Source organism: Durio zibethinus, chromosome 28 (assembly GCF_047325235.1).
Source record: "Durio zibethinus cultivar Kanyao isolate XHJ-2024 chromosome 28, ASM4732523v1, whole genome shotgun sequence".
NCBI classification, from domain to species: Eukaryota; Viridiplantae; Streptophyta; class Magnoliopsida; order Malvales; family Malvaceae; genus Durio; species Durio zibethinus.
Window position 1 is genome coordinate 12,034,569 of NC_143189.1, and position 18,695 is coordinate 12,053,263.

Consider the following 18,695-nt stretch of genomic DNA (forward strand, 5'->3'; position numbering starts at 1 on the left):
TTGGTCTTTTAAAAGCCTTTTCCTTGTTCTCACTATATAGTTTACACTTAAAGCCCACAGTTTTCTTTGAACATGTGTATACCATATACATATCAGCATCAGATGCTTCTTATACATTCTTTCTTTAATTAAAGATGACAAGAAGTATTATTAAAAATCCTTATATTCTCATTATGGGTTAAATGCACCTTCATGTGTTTTCAATTCTGTGACAAGGATCAAAATATAGCTTGAACCTCTTGTTCATTTGTCAAAATGCGATCAACCTTCCTTTTAAACAAACTTTGTTGTTAATACACTCCAAATCTCTTTTAATAATGTCATTCTACTTTAATTCACGCATGATAACCTTTTTTATATTGCTTAGTAATATAATACAAGTAGTAGAGTTTTATCTATCTAGGCTTCATAAGTTTTTAGTCCCTTTTATGTTAAGATGTGTTCCTATACTTAGGCTCCATTAAGACAATATTTAGAATTTCAAAATTCTTTTATTCCTCTAACACATTGGATTTTTATACTTTAAATTTCATAATTATCCCCTTTAGTAACCATATACTTAAATGAAAAAAACTATATTTAAAGGATAATTCAATATTGAGAAATCGATACACTAATTAATTCTAAGCATTACACGCTACAATGTCACAAATAAAACAATGACAAACGTTCACATAAAATGAAACTAAAATATCACTATGTTCAGAATCAAATTATATTTTTAATGTGTTTGATTATCACTTATTCTATTTCATTGTATAAAATTTATCATTATAAGAAAACTCATTAATTAATACATTAAAACTCCTACTAGCTGTAAGATTACTGATAATTAGTAACACATATTAATTGTATTCACTTAAATAAGTTTCACAAAGCATATATATATATTGAACACATAAACAAGTCCCATCATTAAACATACACATTGTTTATTGAATTATATTCCTAACCAATATGTATCATTTGCCTAGTGATTAGGATGGAATCCATAAATTTCTATGACAGCTCCACATTCTTATTAGCCATCCATGGCGATCCAAGAATTTTGTGTATGTCACTATGAAAACTTAGGCCAATAAAGAAAGTCGCATTCGTTTTTGCCTTTTTTCTCACAATAACACAAAATTCTTTATCAAAATTGTAATATTATGACGTTTCCTCTCATTACACATCCAAAGATCTTTGAAAAGATTCTTTTATCTACGTGTATGAAGTGTATTTATTCAATATCATGTACACTTTTAGATCCGCTTTACATGCATTTTACTTCATAAGATCAATTCTTAATTTTGTCGCTAACCCTTGATGATATGACACACAATATCATCATCATTTAGATCCATTCTATGCTGCGCTAATTCAATTAGTAACCTTATGGCTTTAAGCAATTACACCTAAGTCCTTATAACAATCAAAATTTTCATAAAACTAGTCATGATTTTCTATAACAGCATATGAGAAAAATTTTCGAATTCATGAATCAACATAAATGAAAAAAAATTAAGACTTATCTCAATCATTCTTGTGTGATATGATAAAGTTAATCAAGGATAAAATGATTTTTTTATAAAAAATTCATTTTAAAAATTAAAGCATATTTTAAAAAAATAAGGGCATTCAAATACTTTAAAAAAGCCATTCAAATGCTTATTTTCTATATTTTAAAAAATATATGGGTTTTCAAATGCCTTGAAGAGTATTCGAATATTCCTTTTATGTTTTAGAAAATAATTGTTAGTTTTTAAAATTTTGCTTAAGGCATTTAGATGCCTTGTTGAGCATCTGAATGCTCAAATTTAGGAAATTGAAAACTCGATCCAAATATTTCAAACAATAATTGCAACTTGCATTTTGAAAGTTTCAAAACATTCACAACAACTTTTTATTACAAAATTACACATTTTTGTGTAATACTTTCATAGATTTTCGGATGCATTTAGGTAAAAACTCAAGAACATGTTAAGAAATTTGGTGTTTAAAGACAAACATCAAAACAATCAAGAATCAAGACAACCTGACTATGATACTAATGAAGGATAATGTAAAAAAATATATGAACAAGATCATATTAATGAAAGACTTACATGATTCATGGAAGCACAATGAAAACATTATTGTGGAATTATTGCGAAAGCAACACCGACTTTATTCACTATTTAGGGACAAGATTATAGATGATTGTAAAAGGTATGGTCTTTCCAAGGTCATTTTTGTCCAAAAATTTTAAAATTTTTGGTAATTTTTGTTAAATTCCCTCTAGTTTGTCTCTACTATGCTTAAAATTTTATTTTTATAGGGTTGCATGAAGAATTCGAACATGCACAATTTATCTTGATTGAAAATACTTGTAAATCATGCAAAACATGTAAAGGTGATACAAGCTATGTAATTCATGCAAAGGTGACAAACACACTCAAAGACTAAGGAAGCTAACCACTCAAGCTATAAGGTATTCAGTCATAAAAGATATGAAATTTAAAAGCCCATGCAAAGGTGACAAGTTTGGAAGTAACCAAGTCCACATCCAATCTAAACCAAGAAACCCACTAGCCATGCATGATATTTGGCCAAGTCAAAGAAGATTGGTGAATAAAGATTCATTTAAATTTAAAAGAGTTTGAGCATAAATGAAACAAGTCAAGCAAAATTGGGAGAAAAGTTCAACTTTGCCTAATCTCTTCTATATCTCTATTCAAAATTCAAATTTAATTGACATGGCATGGACACTTAAGCAATGATGACACAAGTAGACCACTACAAGCTCACCATTCACCCATACAAGCATCCATATTAACAACTTCTCCTAGTTGGCATTTCACTCTTAGTTAAACTAAGAAGCTTTTTGAATTTAAATGTGTTTTAACTACAACCGAACTATTTAGGTTCATCCTCATTCCCATAACCTTATACTATAAATAGGCTTCATGCTCACTTGTAAGGCATCCCATTTTTTCCACTCTTTCTTCTCTTTTATTTTTAGGCCTTAAGCTAAATTCTCTTATTTTTTTAGTCAAATTTGGCTAGGGTGATAGACTAGCCAAAACTCTTTATTTCATGCTTTCTTATTTTTAATACAAATTATTTTCAAGTTCTTTTAAAGTTATTTCTTTTACATTTAATGTAATTTAATGTTCAAGTTTCATTTTCTAGTTCTATGTTTTGTCGTTTACTTGATTAAGCTTTAATCACCTTATAGTTTTCTTACCTTCCATTTCGTTTACATTTTTTTGCAAACCAATTTTCCTTGTTCTTTTTATATTCAACCATACCAAGTGCTAGCAAGTGAGCATTTTGTGTAACATTTCATTCAGCTTTCATAGCAGTATTGTATTTCATTTTATGTTTCTTAAGTTCAACTAGCTTTATTCAGCCCTTGGTAGTTATTTGGTTTCACTGTTGCCATTTACTTACCTATTTTGCCTATAATTCTATTCCATGCAATCTTAAATAGCTTTTTAGTTTTGTTTCAACCAATCTCCAACAACTTTTTAATTAGCTAAATATAAGGTCAAAAAGATTAATTTTGGAACTTGGTTTCTGAGCGCCATTACATATTCCTTAAGGGAACAATATTCACTCATCACTATATTACTTAATAGCAATTTGTGCATTTGCAGGCTTAAAAAGCAACAATCAAGTTTTTTATATGAGTGTTCATTTAGAATTTACCTACTCATCTCTTCAAATGAAATCTTAATATGTATTTAATTAAATATATGATTTAGGTCATCTTTGGATAGTTTAAGTCTTTCAAGTTGACCCATACATGATTTATCCTTAGTCACATCATTTTGAGCATATATCATTCTTTCCTTATTTAGTGATTTATCTATCTTTTTCTGCTAGTGACAAAAGTAAGAGAACCATATATAGGGAGGTAGGAAGGCACAAGGACAAAAAACTCTAGATAAGAAACGTGCCTTAGCCTTGAATAATCTAAGTTCTTAAGTCTAAGAAAGATCCAAAAGTATTGCATAAGTAAAAGGTTCTCAAGCCTAAAATGTCATTTATTATACCCTTAACTCAAGCCTAACATTGCAAACTAAAAAAGACCTATTGATTTTGAGTTAAGTATGTAAATCTATATTAGCAGAAAGGAAATAAGTAAACTTATAAAGTATGCTCTATTTTTGAATTATTATGTGATGGCATTATACATATTCTTTACTTAGGTTGCATGCATAGATTAGAGGTAAATTAAACACACACATGAAAGTTGCAAGAAATTGGAATCTTACTATTGAATAAGTTTTATGTTCTATTTATGTTTATAACTATCCATAAATTATACTATAGTACATGATTGAGAACTTATGAAACTTTGACTTTGAATTCATATATTTTGATTGTAACATGATTAATTTGAGATATGTTACTTGAGGGCAAGTAAAAAGCTAAGTGTGAAGTTGTGATTATCGTAAAAAATATGATTTTTTGAAGGTAACTTTGTTTAAAAATTTTAAAAATTTTGGTACTTTTTATTAAATTTCCTCTAGTTTGTCCCTGTTATGCTTAAACTCTTGTTTCATATAAGAAAATGAGAGAAGTTCTTGGTACGAAATCAAAATCTTTATGTCCTTCTAAGAGTTCTTTAGCTACTAAACCTAATAGCTAAGAATAGTTAAATACATTTTTTTTTCGTTATTTTCAAATAATTTCAAGCTTTTATTTAAGAAAATAAACCTTTAGAGGAGTTATGGTATAAATTTAAGCTTCAATGCCCTTTTAAACAATTCAAAAGAAAATGTTTTAAGCATTGATCTTGGAGGCACAACTTCTGGTTATTATGTTGATTCCAGTTTTGTAATTCATGTATGGATTAATTTATACTAGAATTTTCCTTTCACTACGTCGGGTTGATTTTCGTCAGTTTTTTTTTTTTAGTTTTAATATATTTATTATTATTTTAATATAAAAATAATAAAAAGCTTAATGCATATAAAATATTATAAAAATATTAAAAGTTTTAAAAATTAGATAGAATATTTAATATACAGTGATTATTGTTTTTGTTATTAATTTTCCTTACTATATTAGGAGTACTATGATTTTTTTAATTATAGTATTGTGATTTTTTTAATTATTCAATCAATTTTATGATCTTTTCAATTTACAGTATATTATAAATATTTTTTGAAAACAAAGAAAAATAAGAACAGTATAAAAATTATAATTTTTAATAAAAACATTTTGATTTTTTATGTATTTTATATTTCTTTTTATTATTATTATATAATTTTTTGATTTTAATTTTTTATTATTATAAATAATAAAGAAAAACCTTTATGTTTTGATTTTCTTTCCTTGACAATCAATTTAGCACTTCAATTTGATTATTCTTACTTGAGGACAATTCTATTTGTGTTCATTATTATTATTATTATTATTATTATTATTATTATTATTATTAATGATGATGATGATGATGATAACTAATTCAATGGTGATTATTCATTATTCATTATTCATTATTCATATTTTACATTTTCTCTATTTTTATTAATTTTTATGAAAAATATTTATTTAAAACAATTAAATATAAAATTAAAGGAAAGAAAACGAAAAAAAATCTCAATTATCTTTTTTTTTCTTTTATTTTTTCTTTCCTTCTCTTTTTCTGTAATTTTTTTATGAAAAAAATATTTTTCTAAAAAATAAAGGAAAAACTGATAAGAAGAAAAATAAAAAATTCACATTATTCCTTTTCTTTTCTTTTTTATTTTTTCCCATATTTTTTAATTTTTTAATAGAAATAAAAAATTCGTAAAATAAAAATATAAAAAAAATTATGAGTGACTAATTGAGTGACAAATGCCATTCAACTAACCTTCTAATTAACCTAAAAAATGACTTAAATGTAGTCCACTGATAATCGAATGCAACAATTGCGCATAGTTAAACAAATACCACAGCTGCACATGGCTAAAGAATCAAAGTCACTGATGACAAGTAGTAACTATCAGGTATTCAGGTGCATCGCCGATCAATCAAATCATTAGGCAGGGCAGCAAAGTAGAGAAATTTTTTAATAAATGCTTCCGGAGGTTAAAGTAACATATTCAAGTACATATTAAGGACTGCTTGACAGCAATTATCATGATATTAAGAATTAAGTGATCTTTTGTTTTTTTTCTTGGTATTGATATATGAAATAAGTGAAGGTTTTGTATGTTACAACATCTTCCCTAAGATGCGACCCTAACTTAGATTTTACTTGGTATCGAGGATGGAAATTTGAAAATATGGAGAGTTCGAAGAGGAGAAAAATGAAAAGCATGAAAAAATTTTCTCCCTCGGTGTAGGAAGGATGGGAAACTGACTTGGAAAAAAAAAATGAATCTAGCCTATTCATGAAATAAACAACTCGCACACACTCTTAATGAAAAAATTAATACATTCAAGACTACACTTAAATTTATTGGATTTGCTGTTAAAATATCGGTATTAAACTTGAAACTCCCAACGTATGGCCGGTGACCCAAAGAAACAAAAAGACTTATGCATTGAAGCCAAATTCTTCTTTATTTTCATTTTATAATAAATGAACATGTCATACAGAAGTGGCAAGAACTCACTATTTAAACTGATTGATTTGTTTGTTTTGAACTAGAAATGCTATCACTCAAGTCTCGACCCTTGGTCTCTAATGGGAAAAGCAGTACACATATCCCTGATACAAAAATTACAATCTCAAACAACATAATGGCAACAGTTAGATGACATCCATGCACTAAACCTACTGCCACAAGAGGACACACCATCCCACCAATTCTTCCCACTGAGCTTGCAACTCCAACACCAGTTGATCTGACAAAGGTTGGATATATCTACAGGTTAAATTAAACAAATAAATTGTTACTTCGAGAAAAATGTAACGAAAATGTTCAAAGATCTAAACATGTGATTAACTGAACAATAAGTAAACACTCTTCTTACAAATAATGCATGCATTCAAGTGCTATCAGTAATGTTTATGTTGATGACAGCCAAGTAAGTAGATAGAAGTAGATAAAGAGAGCCTCAAAGATGGAGAGCATGACTATCCAGACGTCAGACAACTCTTGGACTTCTATTTCTTTTTGGCCATTTAATCCTTGGACTTTAAGGATGACCTGCTAGTTATTCTAATTGGGGTTGTTCCCCCCAGAGTGGGATGAGACATTTCTTAAGATAAGTATTCTAGGCGAATAAAAAACAACAAAAAAAAAAAAAAAAGGAAAAGAAAACTATATGCGTGACTTAATCACAGAATGAGCAAAGAATGTAACAAACTGAAATTTTTAATGTATGTTTAATTTATGCAGGAAAGGAGAAAAAAGAAAGAGTCAAATATGAGATTACCTTGAAACTTGAGACTAAATCAATAAATACAAAGGAACAGTACAAGATTATTTGGAGATCTAGGTGAATAGCCATTATGGAGGAGTATTGGAACTGCATAAAATCTCAGCCCAACAGGAACTCGTAAAAATTAAGTTACTTTCTAGTCCCCAAAAAACTTTTTGTTCAACACTCAACTGTTTAGAGAATTCTGTTTTAAAGGGCGATATTTGAGTTTGGAAAGACAATCTTACCACTTTCCACAATATTTTTATGTAATGTTATTTAAAAATGAATTTACCTAGGATTAGGCATCATGTACAAGAAACTGTTGTAACCATGTTAATAGCATTAACAAAGCTGTCAAACCAGTTAGTTACCAGAACTGACTATATTCTACAATGAAAATCAACCAAATAGAGAACTGTAACATGCATGGCACTGGACAATCATATGCATGCCTATAGGGGGAATAATAAAGATGAACTTGTTCTGGTTTATGGAACAAAGGCTCCCCTAGTGAATTTTAGCATCATTCTTTTTTCTAGTTTACTTGGTAAAGAAAAAACTCTAATGGTCAATTGTGCTCGGATTCGGATTCAAAATAATTAAATAATAGTTATACAGGTAGTCTTGAATATTTGCACAGAATAACTTCATTCAGGGGGAAAACCAATGGCAAAAATAAAAACCAACTGAAAAATCTTAAGTATATATGTGTGATCTTATCAAACCAAGAAAATGAAAGTAATCTTGAAATTCTATTGTTTTGATTTTTGTACACGAGCTACAGAAAGACACAACATGAAAATTCCTTTGCTCTTGAAAGGGGAAAAAAATTCGCATTTACCTCTGGAGCATATATATAAACAACTGTGAAGGTTGCCGTGATGCATATTCGAGCACCAAAGAGGAGGCCTGTTGTTAGACCCTGAGACTGATGGAATACCAATGGAAGCAGGAAAATGCAACAGAGGAAGAACATAACTGACATTGAAAACTTACGACCATATTTATCCACAGTGGCAGCAGATAACAGGAGGCCAGGAAACTCTAGAACCCAATCAAAGCTAGATGTCAGTAAGGTGCCTTCCAGGAGTGTCAAATTAAACTTTTATAACTAAATGAAATTATCACTGGGACAAGCAGAGAAAAATACCTGCAAAAGTAGCAATGAAAACATCTTTGTAACTAACATCCTGGGATTTTTCTGATTGCAATTTGTCTGAGCCACATTTATTATGTCCATTATGCAACTCAGTTGTCAGTAATACTAGGCCATAATATGAAAATGCATTTCCAAAGAATACTATCCATAAAAGCGTGGTTGACCTCACTAATTCTGGTGAAAGAAGCTTCAATACTGATGAGATGCCTCCTGCATTAGGATTCATTTCTGTAGGAGTTGTATCTTCACTATCATTTGGTGGAAGCAACAGTGTATCTTCAGTTGGAATACTCTTTCCAGCTAACTCAATTTCATGCTCAGAAACAAGAATTCCAGAAGGCACTTTTGCTCCATTCATTCTAGCTATTTTCTCCAAAACAACAAGCGTCTCAGCTTTCCTACCTTTCAAGCATAGAAATCTTGGTGACTCAGGTGCCAATCCATAGAATAGAAGGAGAAATGATGAAGGGAGAGAAGACAGAGCAAGTAGCCATCTCCAACCTAATCTTGGCATGACAAACTGAAAGAACAAAAAGTATCATGGATGGGGAGGGTGAATCAACATGATTGAACTGTGAATCTGACCAAGGTACTCAAAGAAATGCAGCCTTCTTAATGGTATGACACAATTAGTTGCTAGCTTATTTTACCTAATTCATACATGGTGAAAACAATAATTACAACCAATAGCCATCAAACAATTCAGGATAAACACAGCTTATATTCTAATCCATTCCCTGAAAGTGGAGCAACAACATCATTTAATTTTTTATTGCAAATCATCTGAGTGTTCTGAAATATCTGAAAGCTCAGCAAAATAAAGTGAAAAGGCAAGAGATGATAGAAATAATGACAAAACATAAGAAACACAATGAGAAAATAATAGTGACTGTAGTATATGAGAAAAGGGATAATTTCTAAATGTTTAAGTTTTACATAATGGCCTTCACCATACCAGAACCAGCAAGTTCTCAAAATGTAATAGCCTGTATAATCTCAGACAGAGGCAATGCAAAAATATAAGTGACTACATCTAAGAGAAAAGTGATTAATTCTAAATGTTTAACATCATCGCCTTTACAAAACGAAGACAAGTTTTTTTAATCTGATGACCTGAATAACCAAAGAGATCCCATTATAGATCAAAGTTTGTAAGTAACAAATATGATCAAAGCCTCACCTTCAGCTTCCAAATGCAGAAAATTGAATGGAAAAGAACACAAAATGAAAAAGACGCTTGGGAAATGAAACATGATAAAGACATCATAGACATACCCAAGCAAGTGAGGCTTCAAAAATTGTCCCAACAGTCCAGAATGCTTGGAAAACAACCATCCAAGTGCCTCTGCTTGGGGCAGGAATAAACTCTAGAAACCAGGAGCAGAGAACAGGTCCACCTCCCAAACCAAGACCAACCAAACAACGAAGAATAACCAATGAAATATAATTTGGTGCCAAGGAACTCAGAAAGCCAGCTCCAGCAGTAACTATTGCAGTGACGAGGAATCCTTTCCTGAAGAGCAGAAGTAAACGAATGAAAAGTGATATCATATGGCACAAGAATAGAAATCACAGCAAATATGCAAGAAGGAGCCGCATCAAATTAACTTTTGCTTCCATCAAAAAAGCTTAAAATGAAATTCACTTTTGCATTAAGAGATAAAGGATGCCATAGTGCTAGAGCAAGGCAGAATCAGTCTCTTTCCATGAGTTCATCGGTGGACCAGATATTTGCAGCTTAGGCTTTGAACAGATATATAAAAATTTAACAAGGAATAACAGATAGGAAGTTTTGAGTTCTAAAATTCTCTTCAATTCCTCCATGTTTTACTGCTCAAAAATAAACCATAGCATCTATGTTCTCATGACTAACAAGAAATACTGCCCAAACCAGGAAGATCAGCAAGAAATCCAACTCCATAGCTCCATTCGATCATATTTTATACAAAGGACCACTTATCTATCTGGAGACAATTATTCTAGTGCCTGCTCTAAGGTAACTTCAAATAGAAAAATTAAAAGGCTTTTGGTCTCAAAGATTCATTGTTGGAGGGGTTCCACCAACAAATAGTCTGGAAAGATATTACAAGAAAAAAAGAAAGGGAAGAAGCTTGTCTTTTATACATGATTCCAAAGGCAGACAAGTCAAGCAGTAATTCGGTATAATGGGAAGAAGCTTGTCTTTTATACATGATTCCAAAGGCAGACAAGTCAAGCAGTAATTCGGTATAATAAACACAAAAGCATTCTTCAGTTTCGTGCAAAAAGCAGAAAATTCTAAAAGGAAATAGCACATCATGTGAACTCTAACTTGTCAGTTCCTTCTGGAAAGAAAAGGAATTCATTATATACCAATGACTCATACGTTGCGTTAAATTGGAGGTAAAACAAGGTATTAATATTGGGCATAGTCCATCTAAAGAAAATACAGATCATTAAAGCAGAGATTGAGTGATAAAAAACACAAAAATTACAAAAGTTCCCACCTTCTTCCGTGTTTATCTGAGACTATACCCCAGGAATAGGCTCCAACAAGCATTCCAACAAAAACCACACTGGTTATTAGGCTCTCTTCATGTGAAGAAAGACCCCATAAAGATTGAACTGCTGGGCCTATAAAAGAGAGAAGCATCATTTCCATAGCTTCTGAAACCAAACCCATTCCAGCGTAAGCAAGCACAAGAATTTGGAATTTTCCAAACCCCATGGCCAGAAGGGCTTCATCCACAGTAAAGGTGGGTGTCCCATCTTCTCCCATCAAAAGAACTGAAACAAGGTTACGAAAATTAAACTTTCAGCAAATTTGGGTCAACATATTGCTTAAATGTATATGATTTTATGCTAAATAGCTTAAAAAAAATCTAAATATAAACTTTAAGAATTCTTTGCTACAGCTATGCAATAATAGTAGCAATCCACCAATTGTGAAAGAAGAAAGGTAAGGCTTCATAATAATATAGCATAAGGGCACAAATTGATCACTATCCACAAGTCCACTACAACCTCAAAACTTGCATCCTCGCAATCTTTGAAAGTATTTGTAATAAAAAGTTGATAAATAAATAACAAACAATATTCAACAAATATTTGTAACATTTTATTTCTTGCTACCATTTATCCTCCACAATGAAACTAGGAAGAAAGCGATATTCACTGACACAAATTTCAGTCTTAGCCAAGTAGCTTGCTGGAATCCACCCCCACCCCTACCAATCTTTTATAACTCCTGATTAGATCATCTACAATCTAATATATCCTATTGAAATTCGATCATTTCACACACCCAGACACCCCAGATATTTGTCACAGATCAAGGCAGTAAACAAACACAGATCAACTTTGTTACCGTTAAAAGCTCAATCACAAATAAAGGTTGAAACGTATACATAAGCATGCACCATGTAAAAAATTTACTTGGAATGTATATTCTACTTTTCACATAGTTGTTTTTAGTCGTTCAAAGGTTGGTGAAATGCCCAAAATTCGAATCCCCTCTACCATTGAATTTCCTCATATATATACCAATAAGAAATATTTTTGCAAACAAATCATATATATATATATATATACATACATTAATTACCAGAAACAACAATGCGATATGAAATCAAATGACAAGATCTTCAGATTCATATGGTGAAATAATTCATGGGTGATTAACAACTATAAGGAAAAATCGCAAAAAAAAAGAAAGATCATTGGCGTTGACAAAAGATCATGAATTTAAAAAAGTAAGGAAATGGGTGTTCTTAGAAACGGAAAAGGAACCTGATTCAAGCTTAAGAAATGAAATGCAGACCTTCTTCTTCAAATTTATCTTCGTCTTTGTTTGACTATTTAAAGAATTGGAAGCAACGCATACAATAAAACAAATTTTTTTAATTATGATTATGAAAAGCAAACAAACAGACAAATAAATTTTGTTGACAATAGGATCTTGTTTGGCTTAAGAAGTCTGATTTAGAAGTTAGGTGTTTGGTGTTTTTTTTTTTGAATCCTGTGTTTAGAAAATTTGTGGGGTTTGACTTTTCAAAGGCTTGACTTGGTTCTTTCCCCGACTAGCCCTTCCGTCAATTTGAAATCAAAAGAGAGAAAGGAAGAATTTTGGGAAGTTTTTTTTAGAGCTTGTTTTGTTTTATTACACTTCTACTCTCTAGATTAGATAATAATAATATTAGGTTTGAGGAAAAAAAAAATTTTAAAATTAATTTAAAATTATAATATTTTATTTTGGTTGATTTTTTTATTTGATTCAATTTAAATTTAATCAAATATTTTTATTAAGATCAAATTGTATTTTCAAATCAATTTAAAAATAAAATGATTCAAATAATATTATACATTATTTGAAAAATCAAATTGAATCATATCTTACTCAAATTTTTATCTTTCTTAGATAATATAGGTGGACAATATTTTTTTAGGCAAAATTTGAATGGATATTAAAACAGCATTCTTTAATGAGAATTTATAAGAGAATGTGTACATAATACAACATGAAGGTTTTGACTCTAAAAAGAATGCCGACATGGTGTGCAAGCTTCAAAAGTCTATCTATGGACTTAAGCAAGCATCAAGTAATTGAAATATACATTTTGATGAAGTAATTATAGAATTTAGATTTATTAAAAACGTAGATGAACCTTGTGTATAAAAGAAGACAAGTGGAAATGCAATTGTTTCTATAGTATTATATGTGGATGACATATTGTTTATAGGAAATGATATACCCATGCTACAATCTACCAAGATTTGGTTATAAAACAAGTTTGCCATAAAGGATTTAGGAGAAGTAACACATATGCTGGGCATAAAGATTTATAGAGATAGATTAAAGAGGTTACTTAGTTTTTCACAATTAGTACTAAAAAGGTTTAGTATGGAAGAATCTAAAAAAGGATTCTTATCAGTCTCACATGGCATAAATCTTTCCAATGACATGTGTCTTAGGACACAAATTGAGAAAGATAACATGAATATGGTCTTATATGCTTTAGCAATTGGTATTTGCTTTCGACCAGGATGGCCATGTTGGTATGTGCCTTTCAAGCCGAATTATATTTTGGCTAAGATATTATCATAATATAGTACTTTGCTATTTGATACCTTATAAAGATATTATTTTTTTATTATTGAGCTTGTATACATATATTTCAATATTGATGCTTATATGATAAAGTCATCAGAATATAAATAAAGCTTTACAAAGGAATTACAATAAGATTGTAATTATGAGATCATTAATACATAAAAATTATATGTTTCAAAATTGTTCATAGTTGATGCTTTACCAATAAGAGGGCACTGACAAAAGCTGTTGAGACTAACATATAATTATACTTTTACTTATGAAGCAAGCGACCGATCTCATAAGTTAAAGTTTGAAAAAACTTGAGCTAATATGTGGGTGCTTGTTACAAGAACAAGTTCACTGAACATGACCCGATATGAGAATTTTATATAGTAGTTATATAGTGTCTATAGCTACATTCTCATGTGATACTTTAAATTTACTTTACTTATGATTCTAACCAAGAATGTTTTAGTTGAGTATCGGTAGGTATAACATGAGGCATATAAAGATGTATGAAGTAATCAAGCCAGGATTCATCTCCTTATATGATTAAGAAAGTATCTGAACTAGTCTTAATTGAATTAACATGGTTGAACAAGATTGAGTAAATACTAAACCATACTCAATGTTCAAACTAAAATATTATGTAATGAAAAGATATTAATTATACACTAAGACCATTCATAGATAGGTTGTCAAGCTATATTGACTTTTCTTTAACAATTGGAGGTCATGACAATGAAGCTAGCATTGATTATGATCTATAAACATAAGATTGACTAATTGAAAAATTGGTGATGAAGACAAAAAGTTTGTTTCATTCATTACTCAATACTAAGGATGACAATATTTATGTTTATTGCTAACATGCTAAAGAACCTAATGGGTCATACACAATAGGATAATTGCAAAATTTTAAAATTGAGATAAATTAAGTTGGACTTAATTTGATTTTGGTATGACAAAAAATAGAGGAAATAAAAACAAGAGAAAGAGTTTCACTTATTTGGTACATTTGGCTAACATAGGGTTAATTGTGAAAATTTGCATTTAAACCTAATATGGTTGAATGCTTCCCCTATAAAAAGAAATCAAGCCACTTCCTCTTGTAGGAAAGAAGTAAAAGTAATAAACCAATCATCTAAAGAGAAACTTAAGAAAATACAATAGGTCTTAAAAATACTTACTAGTTATAGTGCAGCTTTGAGTTCACCAAACCTTTGAGAATGTTCTTTCATAAGAATTCATGTGGATCACCATTAGAGGCTAAATACTTAGACAGCTTCTCAACTTGAAATCTATTTGAAAGATCACCAAATTAAACCAAGGGATTTTCGGTATTCAAGATAACACCTTTAGTCGAAATTATGCATGCCTGTATATATATATGTTGTTTGTATAATCTTATTGATTGATCTTAACTTTAAGGAATTACAATTTTTTTTGTTAAATTCTATTGTTTTAACTCTAATACTGATACATAATTCCCTTTAGAATGGGCCTTTTGTTCTCGACCATGTTTAATGGCCCATTTGAGGCCTTATTTTATTTGGATTTTTTTTAGGCTTTATTTTGGTTGTGGGCTCTAACCATTTGGGCCATATTTTGGGTAATTTTTTAATGGCCCACATTGGACTTTATTTAGGCTTTGAAATGGGTCTTTTATTTCTGCTTTTTATTAGACCATTTAGGCTTTCATTCAGGCTTATACAACCAGTCTCACTATGATGCCTATATTGGGTTTCGTGCCAAAGCATTTAAAAATAAACCTTGTAATGGGCTCAAAAAATTATGGTCAGGGCCCAATTATAAAACAAGCTCGGATTAATATGATAAATATCTTAAATGAAATTTAATGTCTATAATTACCTCTTTTTTGCATATTTTTTAGGATCAAGAATCATGCAAAGATATCGACAACAATTTTGGCCAAATGTTGTTTCTTAAGAAGAGTTTTTTTTTTATTTCATTCATTTTTTTTTGTTACTTCCTTAAGACAACTGGATTGAACTGCAAGTTAGAAAATATGATGACTAAGACAAAACCATAAATCAAGAAATAAAGATAACCGAGATTGAACCGCAAGTTGAATGGAGTGATCGAAATTGAACTATAAGTCAAATGAAGTGACCGAGATTGAACCACAAGTCAAGTGAGGTGACTGGGATTGAACAGCAGGTGGGCTTATGTGCTAGCTAATCATGGCTTCTATACTAGCTAAATTAGACTTAAATTTTCATAAGTGCTAACTAATGTAGGCTTAAAATCTATTTAATACCAGATAAACTGGGTTTAAAATCTGAATGCCAACTAAAATGAGCTTAAATTTTCATAGGTGCTAGCTAAACTAAGATTAAATTTCATGGGTGATAGCTAAACTGGGCTTGAAACCTGAAAGCCAACTAAAATGGGATTGAATTTTCAAGGGTGTCAGCTAAACTAGCTTAAAACCTTGGTGCTAGCTAAACTGTGCATAAATTTTTATAAGTGCCAACTAAATTGGGCTTAAATTTTCATAAGTGCAAGCTAAAATGGACTTAAATTTTCATAAGTGTTAGCTAACTAAGCTTAAATCTTCATAAGTGTCAACTAAACTAAGCTTAAATTTTTATCGATGCTAGCTAAACTAGACTTAAATTTTTATAAATGACAGCTAAACTGGGCTTAAATTTTCATGGGTGCCATCTAAAGCAGGCTTAATTGTTTTTCAAGGATTGGTGATGCCTACTAAAAGTTTAAGAGGAGAAAATTTTCTTTCCCAATAAATTGAATGGTTCAGCATACAAAGGTTTCTGTTAATTCAAAAGGTTTCACCACCTGAAAGGGATAAAAGAGGTGCATACTTTTCCATGCAAGCTAATAAATAAAACATAAAATTTTCTAAAAACTTGGATCCCTTGAAAACCAAGTATGTTCAACACTTTCTTTAGCCACCGAATGTAAAATTTTGATATATGTCAAGGTTAGCAGTACGAACTTAAGATTTTGAAAGATTATTTGGGAATGGAAGAAAACTGAAATTTTTTAAATTAACACCTTTTATGTTTTGTCAAACTTTTGAAACCTTGTTATCTTTGGATCTTCTAAAGGGTCTGGGTGACCATTAGTTAGTATACATCTCATTTAGTATCAAGAATTACCTTCAAGGTTTACTCTATACTACCATTTTGTAGGGTTTTCACCTTAGAGGTACATTCATCATTTTTTTTATTATTATACCATGCACTTAAGAATTTAAACTTATCAAAAAAGGGTTAATGTCTAAGTGAGAAACTATCTAATAAAGTGGAACTAAAAGATTCATAGGTTTCATGGCTATTTCTTTAAGAGAAGCTCTTTAATTTTCAGCATCCATACTTGATTCAAAATAGACTTTTCATAAAACCTATCGAAAGTGAAGGTTTGGAATTTTTTAAAAAAAGGGATAGACTAGCCTAAAAAAAAATATTTAAGGGTAATTAAAATCAAAGATCATTCTTTCGTTTGAATGATCATTTTCTTGTCATTTCCTTGTGCTTTTCACCCATTCATTTCTTAGCTTTTCTTTTTTCTTTTTGTTTTTCATTCATTCTTTTTTTTCTTTCATTTTTTTCCTTTTTTCTTTTTCACTTTTTTTTTTCATTCTTTCACTTCTTCTTTTCCTTTTCTGTAAGTAGATTCAAAACTTTTGTATTAGACCTTTGCCTTCAACATATAGGATTCCTTTTAGACATCATCATTCTTGACCCCTAAATACATCCATTTTACTTTGTAGTGTGAACGGTAATCCTTAATTAGGGTTTATTTTTTAAAAAATTTTATTAGGCTCAAATGGGTAACAAGGGATAAATTTCTATATTTATGAAAGGATGATGATAGACAGCCATTTGTCATTTCAAGGATAATCACTTAAATTGAAGAGTAATTTCTTTTACAAAAAGGAATTTGAAGAAAGGTTTTTTCATATCCAAAGTTTTATTCTCTTCATTTTTGGAATTTTTTACTTTCTTGACTCTTTTTTTTTTTCATTTTAGGCTTTTGGTTTTTTCCTTATTTTTTTTACAAAATTTTGGGATTTGTCATGTCTTTATTTGGATTTATTTGAACTTCCTAAGTGCATGATATTATAACCTTTTTTTTCATTTTTCTTTTTCTTTCCCTTTTTTTTTTATTTTTTGACACTTTTTTTGATCTACCCCTTATAACTCATACTAATCCACTTTGCCAATAATGCAATTCAAGACAAAAGCCCAATTTTAACAAACTATCCTTAATGAAAATTTCTGTAAGAAAAGAAAAAGGTCATGTGAAAGAGAGCTATTTAAAGTGTCAAATGATCCATGTTACTCCCCAAAATAGAACAAATGGGTTGATCATAACTCAAGTTATCTTAAGGGTAATAAAGTTTTTCTTTTCTGATCAACGTGCTCCTAAAACATTGGGTCAGGCCAATTTTAGGGTAGAATGATGAAAGGTTAGTAAGTTTGAGGTCATTTTATAGGACGTGGTGTGGCTTTGATTTTGAAAATTTTTAGAGCTACAACGTAGCATTAATACATCAAATTATCACATCTAAATTTTTAAAAAAATGTCATGTATGCCTAATATTATAGGAATCCCAATTTTTTTTTTATGTTTTGTAATTAGCTGTTTCATTATTCATTGACTAAGAAAAGATTATCACTCTTTGATATCATAACATTATCAAGCGAAGGCGAGATTCGTGAATTCAAATTTATGGCTTTTAAAGGGTCATGGTTGAGAGATGGAATTAATTGGTTGATTTAAGAAAATGTGCTAAGGTATTTAACAAACTCTTAATAGCGATCACCAACTCATCCGAAACTCTTTTCTTTCATCGTAAAACTTTTTCTTTTTTTTTCTCTTTTTTTTAATGCATTTCTCTTTTTATAACATTGGGACTTAATTATGTGGGACTTTATTCAAATCCAATAATTTTCCCTTTTGACTATTTTTCTTACAAAGAAAACTTACAAATCTAAAACTTAAAAGAAATCAAAAACTTCAAACGACAATATTCATGAATCTATAACACCTTATGATGCATAATATCTATTCATTCAATGCAAACAATTAGAATTAACCTAAAAATTTACATTCTTAATAGTGCTATTACAATGACATTCATAC

At 30.0% G+C, this 18,695-nt stretch overlaps 1 protein-coding gene across 4 annotated transcripts; it reads right to left on the bottom strand.

The window, feature by feature from the left end:
* Positions 1–6,506: 6,506 nt before the first annotated feature.
* Positions 6,507–12,563, bottom strand: NIAP (Major facilitator superfamily protein). 4 transcript variants are annotated; one of them, XM_089757300.1, is made up of 6 exons: positions 12,260–12,563; positions 10,978–11,257; positions 9,767–10,004; positions 8,483–9,011; positions 8,174–8,376; positions 6,507–6,810 (listed from the first exon to the last, which is right to left on the bottom strand). In XM_089757300.1, the coding sequence occupies exons 2-6, from the start codon at positions 11,247–11,249 to the stop codon at positions 6,694–6,696; spliced, it is 1,359 nt and encodes a 452-aa protein (XP_089613426.1). In that variant the 5' UTR covers positions 11,250–11,257; positions 12,260–12,563; the 3' UTR covers positions 6,507–6,693. The 4 variants fall into 4 exon arrangements, with proteins under 4 accessions (XP_089613426.1, XP_022724704.1, XP_022724705.1 ...); XM_022868969.2 differs by having other exon boundaries at positions 6,507–6,830; XM_022868970.2 differs by having other exon boundaries at positions 6,507–6,830; positions 12,291–12,486.
* Positions 12,564–18,695: the final 6,132 nt, after the last annotated feature.

Excerpts from the sequence above, each read along its gene's own strand:
- NIAP (XM_022868969.2), bottom strand. The coding sequence starts at position 11,249 with ATGGGAGAAGATGGGACACCCACCTTTACTGTGGATGAAGCCCTTCTG. Across the intron at positions 8,377-8,482 it reads TTTCATTGCTACTTTTGCAG|AGTTTCCTGGCCTCCTGTTA; the intron begins GTATTTTTCTCT and ends ATTGGGTTCTAG. Across the intron at positions 6,831-8,173 it reads TTTATATATATGCTCCAGAG|ATATATCCAACCTTTGTCAG; the intron begins GTAAATGCGAAT and ends TTTAACCTGTAG.